Raw genomic sequence first — 12422 nt, 5'->3', positions numbered from 1 at the left:
GCAGAGGACAGGCAGGGCTGTCAGCAACCAAGAGTGGCTGAAATGGCAGCACGGTGCATAATAAAAGCAAATAAGGGTGTTTGAAAACACTGAATTGAACTTGCCCATAACTGTATCAGCTTGCATTCAGCTTTGGATATCATAGGAATAGTAACACAGGATTTTTTCTCTAATGTATTTCTCCTGTTCATTTGTGACTTTCAAGGCCAAACACTAACAGGCTTCTCTAGACCTTTCTCATCCTGTTTCTAGCACTCAGGACAGCAAATCTAAGTCCTCTGACACCAGCCTCAGAAAGATCTACAACATCCTCTGGGTGCCAGCCTGCATCTGAAGGAACCAGGACACAATGCTCTGCTCTGCCATATCCTTCTCGTGTGACCCTGGGCAAATCTTTTAGAGAGGTTTCCGTTGCCTAAACACAGCGACATTTTAGATGTGTTCGTGTGTCACCAGCCACTGCTCCAGCACAGCACAGGCCCCTTCTAAGCCCTGGGTCATATCTTTTTGCCCTTTGTGAATGTCCCAGATACCCAGGGGCATTTTATATGACACAAGTGACACTAGATGCACACGTTTCAGTAACTGAAAACTGCTGCTGCTGGAATACAAAGGCGCTGATGGCCGTTTAAATACAAAAGCATGAATGATCGCTTAGCCTGTGGAAGCTGGAGGCAGTCACAAAAGAGGACCTTCTTTCCTGCCTCTCGCTGCCACCAGCTAAAATCAATATTATTGCACTGAATACGTGAGAGATGTTCTTGAAAAGGAGTCACACTGAAGTAGGATACTGTAGCCTCCAACATAAATCTGTCTTAACTGACTTAAGTTAGCACTTCAGTGCTGTCTGGATAAATTACTGACCAAATAAAAATGTGTACCATTTTACCTGCATTCTGCTTTGGTTTAGAAGTTGTTTTCTCATTGTTTACTACTCTAAAGAAATTCTCAAACCAGAAGTGAACATAGTCCTTGGAAAAGGAGAGAAGCTGCATTCACAATATGTTGGCACACACATTTTTTTGCACTCTAAGTCAGCCTCCTCTCTCTTACGCTGCTGCTGCTTTACCAGTTTAGCATAGACTGAGATGGAGTTGCACATGCAGGAAGTAGAAATAGATTCTGACCCTGCCCATTTGATAGCTTGAAAGCTGAAAAGCAGTTTCCTAAACTGCTTCCTATTCACCTTTTAACTGCAGAGTCCTGGGCTGGGCTGATGACAATCCAAGTAGGCAGCGAGTTTTTCTGGTTAATGGAAAGCTGACATTTGTCTGGGCAGCAGAAGGCCACTGGCTGCCAGGAGCGGATTATGCAGCTTGTCGTTAAGCTGGGACTGCACTCACGCTTCCATCTGTGCAGCGTGTTTCTGCAGCAGTGCTCAGTTGAGCCTTTGGTGCGCAAAGACTGTGTGTTCCACCTGCCTCGCGGTGCTGGAGGGGCAGGATTTTCAAGGACAGAGCTAGATTGTCTTTTAGCACGAAAACGAAATATACAGAGGCAGACACAGGCTCTGGATGAAGGGAGTGTTATAAGGACAGGCTTAATCCTTTCCACAAAAGAATGATGGGGAAGCACTGGGCACCAGAACCGATGACATTTGTTTGCCGACACATTGAGCTGACGGTATTGATTGTACCACATAATGTTCACCCCACCTGCAGCCTCCTCCTCCTTGAAGAGGATTTCTGGAGCAAGCCCACCACTGCTTCATTTCGGAGATCCTTGTTCTTCTCCAGTCACCCTGTGATATTGTGTCATACCTGGAAAGGGGCGGGAGACAAAAGGCGTGACCAGTTCAGACACAGCAAGAGATAGCCCTGTAGCAGTGTATGAGAAAGCAGACTCCTGATTGTTAACCTGCGTGGAGAGAGGGAGAAATCCTCTGTGGGGAAATCCTCAGGCATGGAGAGCCTCTGTGGGTATAGGGGAAGGATGCGAGTTAATGCTGTCAGGGGAATAGCATTAATGTACTCCCTGGAGTCTTGGGAAAACCCATTTTCCCTGAATAAAGGATTTTGCAGGATTGCCAAAGGAAAGGATGTTGTGGAGAGATTGTATTTTTACCTTTTAGGCTCATATTTTGATATTCTGACAGACGGGACAATGTAGCTTATAGACCGGTATAACCAAGCACAATCAGAACATATTTTGGCATAGTCAAATGTCACTTTCAAAACCCTGCTGGGTAGCAAAGAAAGGAAATAGTTGCTGAGTGTAAAAAAGATAGAGCAAAGGGCCATGATTCCTGCTCTGATCATGTTCTGTCTGTGCAGTGGAGGATATGAATAACTGGTGGAGTTTGATAATATGCTTAAATATTGTTCCTGCTGCTAAGCATTAGCATGGCTGCTTGACAACACAGCAGAGAGGCAAGTCACATACCCCAGGAAAGCCTCGACAAGCTGCAGTGAACTGCAGGACTCTGGCTCTTCCAGCAGCACATAAGCAACAGAAGCAAAAATGAATTTAATCCTGTGGCTGGTGCACCCTTTGGGTAGCTTGGCTACAGCTCTGTGTTACTAGAAACAAACCTTGGCTTGAATTTTGGGGGTTTTGTTCCTTTTCAGAATATCTGTAAGTATTATATTTTTAGTTAAGGCCAGTGGCAACATGTTGAAGAGTCACGATACAGCCTTACTGTTCTTTGTATGTTAAAATGCTCAGCTGTTGCATTTGCATAATCAGTATTTTCAATTAATTGTTACTGGAAAGGATTTTGGAGATGCAAATTTCTGCGTGGCAGAGTCAATCTCTGGCTGTAGAACTTCTCTAAGTCAACAAGAGACACATTAATTTGCACCAGCAAAGTACTTTCCCCAGTGTTGCTGTGCGATAAAACCCATGGAAGTTTGATGTGATCTATTCATGCTGAGAACTTGGCCTCATGTCTGACCTTGCTAGGTGCGTGGTCCAGCTTACTCAGGGCTAGAGACCAGGGTATGGCAATGTAGCGGCTGTTATAGGTGGCAGCCTTCAATGGCCATCAGGGCAACATGCACATGCTGGCCAAATCCCCAGTTCTGGCACTACGGTGCTAAGAGGGATCCTTTCTGCTCCAGCTTGTTCCCGATCTGGAGATGCCCCTCTGGACTTTTCCAGAGTTCAGATCCATTAGCTGAGCAACTGTCAGCCACTATTGGAGAGAAGATTACCACATTAATCTGAGTAACAAGGAGAAAATCACTCATTGTCCCCATCCCCTTGTTGCATATTAGAAAACATTTCTTCCCAGAAGCGGCTGTCGGGCATTGGAACGGGGTACCCAGGGCAGTGGTGGAGTCACCATCTCCAGAGGGGTTGAACAGATGTGTAGACTTAGCGACATGGGTTAGTGCTAGATTTAGGTTATGGTTTGACTCAATGATCTTAAGGGTCTCTTCCAACCCAAATGATTCTATGATTCTGTGATTCTATATTGAGAAAAATAGTTTCAGGCTCTGCTTTTGAGGGTCGGTGAGCTCTCCAGCCCCACTGGGACCTCAGAGGGAAGGACAGAAGGGCTGCAGGTCTCATCTCTGTCCCTTCCCACACACCCCGTCCAGCAGAGCTTGCTGGCTGGAGGAGAGGCACCAATACACACCTCCAACAAGGCATCTGAGCTCCCATACGCTGTGGGAGGTTTGTGCCTGTTTGCTCCACCATGGCTCCAGAAACACCTGCAGAGCGGGGCTGTTCCACAAAGAAGGATCGAGTCCTTCGCTGAGAGCTCAGCCATCTGGCCAGGCCTGCTGCCCCGTGACAGCTGTGAGTGCCAGCGCTGATTCTCAATAGCACATCTGTTCATTTAAAAAAAAAAATCAGTGTGTTGTTTAAGGTCATTGTATATTCTCTGGAAACAAGAGTCTGGTTTTAGCAGCTTTTTCAGTCTTAGCGAGCTGGCTGAGCTCTTAGCATGCTGGCTTTGTCCTGGTTTGCTGTCACTAAGTGTGAGATCTCAGCCTACCTCTGTGTTGTCCATCTCTGCCCGCTCTTCTCTTGGCTACTGCTTAAACTTCATCGTGCCCAAGTGCGTGATACCCCGTGTCAGCTTGTAAACAGAGATCTTCTCTTCTGGACTGCAGCCCAGGACATCAAAAGCTACCTGGCAGAAGGGATGGAGACCCACACAAGAGAATTCTTAATCTGCACCATAAGCTGGAAGCCAGCCCATAGTGCTAAACATCTAAAATAATTTTCCAGCCCATTGAAATTTGACCAGCCAGGTCCCTTCAGACTCGCATGGGACAGAGTAGCTCAATATTGCTGTAAACCAGCACTCTGCTTTTCTTTCATACACCGATTTATGCTAGCCAAGAACTCTGTGCTTTGACAGCAGTTGTTCTAAGTGTCTCTGAGACCATAAGCAAACTTCAACATATCATCTGGGATATCAGCTCATTCCGCTTTTCACCGTGCTTTTTAAAATAAGCAGAACATGAGCAGCAACATCCCCTTGTAGAAATTATCCCACATCTCAGCCAGCAGAGACACGGAGGATGTGTCTTCTGCTGGAACATCGTGCTTTGCTCTCACAGTGTGCCTGGAGCAGGGGGAGTGCACGGCTCTGAGCACACCAGAGAATCTTGCAGTGTGTTACTCGTGAGCCATGATCTGGGGCTATGAAATTCATATCTGCATTGTACAAAAGGCTTGTTTGCAATGGACAAATCCTGGAAGCTGTAAAATACCGACAGCTGCTGGAAGGAGCACTGTAAGTTCAGCAGCTGGAGACTGTTTGATCTCTCTGTAGCTCAAGTCCTGCTTGTAATAATAGTCTCAGGAGCCAGCAGACATTCCCAATAAGCTCTTTTCAGTAACATATTCTTCAAAATTATATTAAAAAGGAAAATGTGTGTCAAAACCAGACAAAGGGTCAAGCCTACCTCTAACAAAAGCTGTTTCTTGAGATTACATATGTATGTGAGATGAGCATGTTTTAACCCATGGTCTCTGCCACAGCTTTCAGATGTCGGTTTTCAGGCTTCAAACAAACCCTTTAACCAGCTCATTTGAGGGCCTGCAAACCCCAGGCCATCGAATGTCAACCAGAAACTGCTACATCAAGCTCATTTGCTCTGGAGCGGATCTTTTACTGTCAGGCTCCAGACAACTGAACAAATCTTTAGGCTATCCCTAGCTGCTCTTTCAGTAGCTTATCTATCCTCAGGTTGAAAAAGCTGAATTTTATTCATAGGGGAAGCTTAGGCCAGGGAGGCAGCAAGCTGTTTGGTGTATTTTCAGTTTCGCTGGTGTTTCTCCAGACTTACTTCAGTGAGAAGTGGCTCTTGCCCATCATCTGTGTTGTCTGCTGTGATCACACCTTGATGCACCCGGTGGCAATGAGTCGGATCAGGCACAAGAAGCAGCTTCTGCAGCAAGGGGCAGAGCAAGAGGTGATTACACCAGTTGCCACCAGTATGATCAAGGCATAATGTGAGCTTTTTGACTGGAAACTGAGGGTTTTTATAGGGTTCAATTCCTGAGGATGTTTTGAGTGCATCACTTGAGAAAAAAGCCCTTTGTGGGATTTGTTAGGTTACCTAGGAGCTTTTAACATAGCAGTCACGTCAAAGTAAGTGGCATTGAACACCCAAACCTTTTTGGCAGTATTGAAAAACTTGTCCTGGCTGTCTTTCCTGTCCTGAGGAGACGTAAGCGATTGACGTGAAGCAGCTCAACACTTCAGTCTGAAAAGGATCATTTTTACCTTAGTGGCAGCCCTGCCAGATCAAGCGGAACCCCACCATTCATTGATCAAGATACGGGAAGACAGCTTTCTTTTCTCACTCTGGCCTGCCTAAGGAAAAGTCACTTACAATCCTCTTCTTCCTGGGTAATTAGTTACAAACCCCCACTGCAGAGAATCTGTTTCAGTTTCTAGCCAAGTACAGTTCTGGTGAGCAGGTTTCTTATTCTAGAAACAGAGGATTGAGCAGGGATTTGTGCATTAAAGGGAGCAAATAACACACACAAATTGCCACACCAGCAAGTTCAACTTTCTTTTTGGCGACAATCTGGTGGAAGATCTGACGATCTCTCTCAGGTACCTCCTGGGAAACGACAGGTGACTTCTCTAGACCTGGAACACAGAGGGAAACGGTTCGTAAGACCGACCTGGGAAATGTGTCCTTATACTACCCTTTCTTTTTGAGGAGAGCTCTGGAAAAGATATTTTGTACCTTATAATCTGTCCATACCTTCTGTCAGGTGCTAACATGCTTAGTTTGGCTTCCGGTTTCCAGAAAAAAACCCAAACATCTTCCTTTAAACATGACCATATCAGTTTGTTCAGCTGTACCACATCACCAGACCTTGCTGGCAGCCCTTGCTGGGCATTTTTCACTCTTGCCTCTCAGCTGAAGCCTTCTGTCCATACAGCTCTGCTGGTGAACAGCATCATGTGGGCTCTTCAGATAAATATTTGTTGACTCAAACCACCTTTATTTTCAATTTTAGTTAGTCCAGGTGATTTCAGAGAGCACTCATACAATTCCATCTGCCACTAAGGGTGCAGAAGGACCTCGAGCTGGTGCTACTCCTTGCACAGTGAAGATCTGTCCACATCCTTGCTCACCTGGCCAGGCTGCAAGAAGCTGCAACCTGCCAGTAAAACACCCTAAAACTTCTTGGCCCACTGTCCAGAGAGGCAAATCCAACATATGATCTCTGGGTGTGATACAAATCTGTGTTGAGTTGAAAGTAGGAGGGATGCAGACAATCCCACATTAAAGAATAAGCATTCCATATGTTTCCTCTCTCCTCTTTCTGTGTGCTAAAGGGCTTTAGGCAGGAAACACGGTGGGCTCTTTTCACCTTGGGAGCTGGGATTTGTGGTTCTCAATTTAGTCTTTGGTGCACGTGTGCACACAAAGAACAATGCACCTTCCCTGGATAGCTATTTTTAGGGTCTCAGTTGCAAGGCAATTATAGTGTTGTACTGATGAATGTGAGTAATGGTTGCAATATAATTGTAGAATGAGAAGTGCACAACTTTTGGGGGAGGCTTTGTGCCATTTACGTGTTCACAGAGTCTCATAGGCAACTAAAGAAAGAAGAAATAAATTTATCATCACCCAAAGCACACAACTCCACTGTAGAAGTAGGGGCAGATTTTGTTTTAATTTACATTAATTTACAATAGTGCAGATCCTTCAAGTTACCAGGATTCATTTCAGATTTGCAGTGTCTGATGTAATCAGAACAGGGTCCATTCAACACAAGAAAAAACCCAAAGCAAAATTAATATAAAGAATTATGTGCTTACTTACAAGTCTCAGCATTAGCCCCACACAGCTTGCCTGTGCTACCAAAGTGAATTCAGATAAATATGCCCTGGATGAGAAAATAAAAGATGAGCCTGTTAATCAAAATTGCAATATCTGTAGGAAAACTGAAAGTAGCTGAGAGGTTCCGAGTGTTCAGCGGGGACAGACAGCGCTGCCTGTGGGGGCAAATTTGCAAGTCAGTGAGAGGAAATTTAATCTTTTTCAAAGATCAGATCTATAAAAAACCCCTTTCTTCTTGGATTCTGTATTAGAGCTTAAAGAAATCCTCCTTTCCCTGCAGCATATGGCAGAAGAATGTAGCACACAGAGGAATGAGACTGCAGTTGAAAACTCCGACGTTTTGCGTTTTCACCGACAATTTCAAAATTAAAAATAATCTGCAAAAAATGAAAGCCTTTTTAATCTTTGCAGAGTAAACAGTTGAAAGACAATTGATTTGGGGTTGATCAAAACTTTTAGTCTTTTGACATATAAAAACATGAAGTCAAAACAAAATAGACTGACAAACCCAGTTCAAGAGAATAAGACGCAATAAGGCTTTGTGTGGAATGTTAGTAAATATAAACTAACTTAATGCTTGAGGAAGCATTTTAAAATAATTTTTTGTTTTATTTCTGCTGAGGGAACATCTTTGTATGACCTCCCAGTGACCTGTCAGTGAAGGGCTGGTACCTACGAAATGGGAGGAATTATTCTTCCTCATGGTTGTAGCATTAGCAAAGGTCTCCAGAACAGGACCCACCTGGGTGATTTGATCTTCCAGGGATTCCTACAAAAAACAATATAAAGTCGGCATCAGCAGGATTCTCAGCGCTGAGGGCTTAGGCTTTGTGCACAACCACTCCCCGCCATTCATCTGGAATATTGTGTCCAGTTCTGGGCCCCTCAGTTCCAGAAGGACTGGAGAGAGTCCAGTGCAGGGCAACAAAGATGATTAAGGGAGTGGAGCATCTCCCTTATGAAGAAAGGCTGAGGGAGCTGGGGCTCTTTAGTTTGGAGAGGAGGAGGCTGAGGGGTGACCTTATTAATGTTTATAAATATATAAAGGGTGAGTGCCATGAGGATGGAGCCAGGCTCTTCTCGGTGGCAAACAATGATAGGACAAGGGGTAATGGGATCAAGCTGGAACACAAGAGGTTCCACTTAAATTTGAGAAAAAACTTCTTCTCAGTAAGGGTGACAGAGCCTGGAACAGGCTGCCCAGGGGGGTTGTGGAATCTGCTTCTCTGGAGACATTCAAAACCCACCTGGACATGTTCCTGTGCAACCTCACCTGGGTGTTCCTGCTCCAGCAGGGGGATTGGACTAGATGATCTTTTGAGGTCTCTTCCAATCCCAAACATACTGTGATACTGTGATACTGTGATCCAAAGCAACCCTATAAATACATTTTCTCCCACAGAAAGCTGAATTACCACTGTGAGCACTAATTCCTTTCAGGTTCAGCCCTACCAAAGGGTCCAGTCTTGTGGATTTGGGGCAGGCAGGAGTCTGGCTAATCTCAGTTCCAAGAAGGAGCACCAAATGCAAAGTATAATGCAGTTTTCAGTGCTTTCAGTCTTCCAGAAAAGAGTTTTGGGGATGTGCCGGGAATGAGAGACCCACAGGAACAGGTTGGGCAGTGCTGGATCTGCAGTCAGAAAGCTGGGAAAGAGGAATGAGGTTTATTGCTCGTAGGAAAAGGTTATTCCAAGGATAGAGGGCAGCATAAGACAGGCCAGGAATGGTGTAGGGTAGGAACAGCCTCAGGGGAAGAAGTTGTGGAGGAGGAAACAGGTACAGAGGTACAAGCTGGGACATGACAATCCAGAGCTGGAAGGAGAAATTGGAAGGCACAGAAGGAATCCCACGAGGCTAGAATAACAGGATTTTTGCTGCCAAATGTGGCTGCTATTTATGTCTTTAAGTTCTGAATTGTTTTACTGAGCCTCATAGTAGAGTCAGAGGGGAGAAGGGGAAAAAAGGAAAAAGAAACAAGAAAAAAATAACGGAAAGGGAAAGGGAAAGGGAAAGGGAAAGGGAAAGGGAAAGGGAAAGGGAAAGGGAAAAGGAAAGGGAAAGGGAAAGGGAGAGGAGAGGAGAGGAGAGGAGAGGAGAGGAGAGGAGAGGAGAGGAGAGGAGAGGAAAGAGAAACCACTGCTCAGCCTCAGAAGCTGCGATGCCCCTGCATGCTGAAGCAGCCAGTAGCACAGAGTTTCTTTCTGTTTGATACCAAACAACACACTTCATTGCTATCAAGAAAAAAAAGCCCATGTCTCCCTTCCCGATTACCGATGCTTATGTCTCTGTCTCTTTTATTATTTCAATAACTTGCTCTTCACAATGTTTTACCCGGATAAAACACTTTTTACTATGGGTGTTTGTGGGTTTTGGTTTGGTTTTTTTGCAGGTGGCAGGAAATGAAGTGCTGGGAAATCCCACCTGGCCGAGGATCCCTGAGGCTGCTGTACAGCACGATTCTCTCAAAAATCTCCATTCTCTCTGCAAACACTGTGATTATTCCTCCCACTGCTCTTTCAGTTCCCAGACCACCTGCAAGCCCCCAGAGCTCCGTGTGAGGGTAGATTCATTGCAGCCATAGATCAATATCACGCTCCGTTTCATGAATGGGAAAAAAAAGAAATGCAGGGAATTAATGTGATGACAGGGCAGAGCAAAGCAGAGAACTCCAATGTTCCTCTTGCTTTGCTGTTTGCTTTTAACAAGTGACACACAGGCAGGGAAAAGGGGCTCAGGTATGGGCTGACTCTGGAAGATTTAAGTCACACACATACAGAATTTACAGCAGCACGGGCTGGCCCTCTGAGCCAGGACCGGTTCCTGTCCTGACATTCCCCTCTGCCCTTTCAAATCATGGATCCTCAGGTGGGTGTAGTGCTGACATAGGTTGTCTGGGACACTGGCCTCATTCAGGAAGGTCACGTTTGCCATGTCATCGATCTGGCTGAACGTGGACATGTTCATTATCCACCATTCCATCCATCTACTGGACATTTGTCACCATGATGGCCTGCAGTCTTGGGGAACAGGAAGGTGATGTTATCCCAGATAGGTCTCCATGAACCACATGGGAAGACGCTCTTGGACATGCTTCCACTTCAGGTCTTCTTCTGGCTGCCACTGCCCCTGGCTGGTGGCCTCAAGAAAGGATTCCCACAAACTGGCTGACCCACAGGGCAAAACAGGTCTGGGCTCAGAGGTGGTTGCACTTCCTTGGGAGGCAGGAGGCTTCTGCATTCCTGTTGAACCCATGAAGCAGAGCTTAGCTGGTTGATTATCATCTTCAACATGACTTTGTCATCCTTTTCAGATGGGATCTCCTCAGCAAGGAAACCCTCTTTCTCATCCGTCACCCAGCAGGTTTTCCTGATGTCACAGGGCTTGTTCATGGCCTCAGTTTTGTCTTTCTCAAGAGGAGCCAGAACTGGAAATGGTCGGCATCATCCACACATTCTTCCTTTTAATAATCAGACGTCTTGACTTCTCTTTTAGGCAGAAGGTAAAACTAGAAGGAAAAGACAAAGGGAAAAGTGCTTCCCACATTGCTGAGAAAGCAGAGATTGAAGAAGCCTGGACTTGCCTGTGGTGCTGTCCTGTTCACACCAACAATAACTTCTGGTTCAAAAGGAACCTGCAGCAGAAGGAACAGGTAAGTCAACCCTAACCTGGGTGCTGCTTCCTAAGAGAGACCAGAAAGCAAGAGATTAATGGGGGAAAAAAAGGGAGAATATTCCCATTTTTTCCTCACCCTTGCTCATTTTCCAGTGCCAGGCCACTGGGAACCTGCCTATGGCCAAGAAATGAGGGCTTTTTCCCATCTTTTGTTCCTGAAAACTGTGAGACCCTGAGGCCCTGTTCTGCTGAGGGCAGTTCTTTGGTGGGGGTTGCAGTGGGATTTGGGAAGTACTGAGGGTGTTGATGGTTTTCTGTGGTTGCCAGAGAACCCATGAAGGAGCTGTAAGTCAGAGCAACCACAGAGCTTCCCGCTGCCTCCACGGGGTCAGGCAGCCCCTGTGCAGGTGCCTCCTGTGCCATTTGGGTACGTGAAAGGCTACAGCAGTGCACAAAATAGCACAAATGTAAAAGGGATTCAGAGGAACCTGAAAAGGAGGATCTGGTTCATCACCTCCTGTCCTCAGCCACCAAAACCCACCAGGGTCACCCAGGAGAGTCTGTGGCACATCCTCCTCACATGCCCCTTGGTGGTTTCCACCCTTGTCACGACCTGTGACCATCCCTGTGGCAAAGCCATTCCACGGGAGGGAGCAGGAGAGTTCAAGGATGTAACTCACATCCCAAGGCTTTGCATTTTTTGGGAACGGTTCCACATTGGGAGCAGACAATGTCCAACACACCAGGCAGTCTTCCTTCCCCCACCCCCACATCTGAACCAGCTTTAACGTTGTCAAGGCAACAGTCAAACTGCTGATGGTGAGGAGGTTTTGTCAGTGTCCAGCTACCTAAAGACTGGGCACCTCTGAGACTTGCTCAGCCTGTTGCTCCCTGCAGAGGCAAAGCTGGTTTCATCACTCCTATGCATTAGTTAGATTAAAGGGAACACCAAGCTATGCTGTGGCTTTGTTTTGCAGTGCACACACTGCCCAGGCCAAGGGCTGCTCTCCATTCCACCTCTGCAGCCCCTGTGACATGACCACAGCCCCAAGCAAAGCTTTGCACCAGCCTTGTGAGTCCCATCGTCTGCACCGGAGGGAGAGGAGTCGGTCTGGGGTGAGTGGGAGAAGCCCCCATGTGTGCAGAGGACTCAGTGCCAGCAGGGGCTGGTTTTAGAGGCTACTGCTTGGGCTGAAGTCAGAATAACTTGGCACTGAGAAGAAACGATGATGGTACTGGCCCTTCTGGTGCTCTCATTTTCCCCACCATCCTGAAAACCTTGGTGATCTAAAAATATGTGCATGCAAAGATTCCAAGGCAGCAGCACTACACCTTTGTAAACTGGTTTCAGGGGTCAAATAGGTCCTGGTGTAATACTGTCAACTAAAATTTGCTGCTCTGGGATGAGTTACACCCATAAAGCAGGAAGGAGGAACTTTCCTCTGTCCATTTCCACGTCTGATCAGGCAGAGATAAGGAACTATAACAACTCAGCAATCATTTCCCCTCTCAATCTGTAGTTAAATTTGTAGACTTGCTGGTTTT

General features: G+C 46.2%; 1 protein-coding gene across 1 annotated transcript in view; it reads right to left on the bottom strand.

The window, feature by feature from the left end:
• Nucleotides 1–11500, bottom strand: part of MYH16 (myosin heavy chain 16) — a gene marked incomplete at both ends in the record, with an annotated part of 35342 nt that extends 23842 nt beyond the window's left edge. The window contains 9 exon segments of the mRNA XM_080353948.1: nt 1656–1736; nt 1740–1745; nt 3944–3979; nt 3983–4081; nt 5247–5348; nt 5958–6058; nt 7938–8034; nt 10514–10689; nt 11419–11500. Coding sequence (XP_080210074.1) covers nt 1656–1736; nt 1740–1745; nt 3944–3979; nt 3983–4081; nt 5247–5348; nt 5958–6058; nt 7938–8034; nt 10514–10689; nt 11419–11500 — 780 coding nt within the window.
• Nucleotides 11501–12422: the final 922 nt, after the last annotated feature.

This window comes from Nesoenas mayeri (genome assembly GCF_963082525.1).
Source record: "Nesoenas mayeri genome assembly, chromosome: 15".
NCBI classification, from domain to species: Eukaryota; Metazoa; Chordata; class Aves; order Columbiformes; family Columbidae; genus Nesoenas; species Nesoenas mayeri.
Note: the sequence above shows the minus strand (reverse complement) of the source record. Positions and strands in the feature narration are given on the sequence as shown.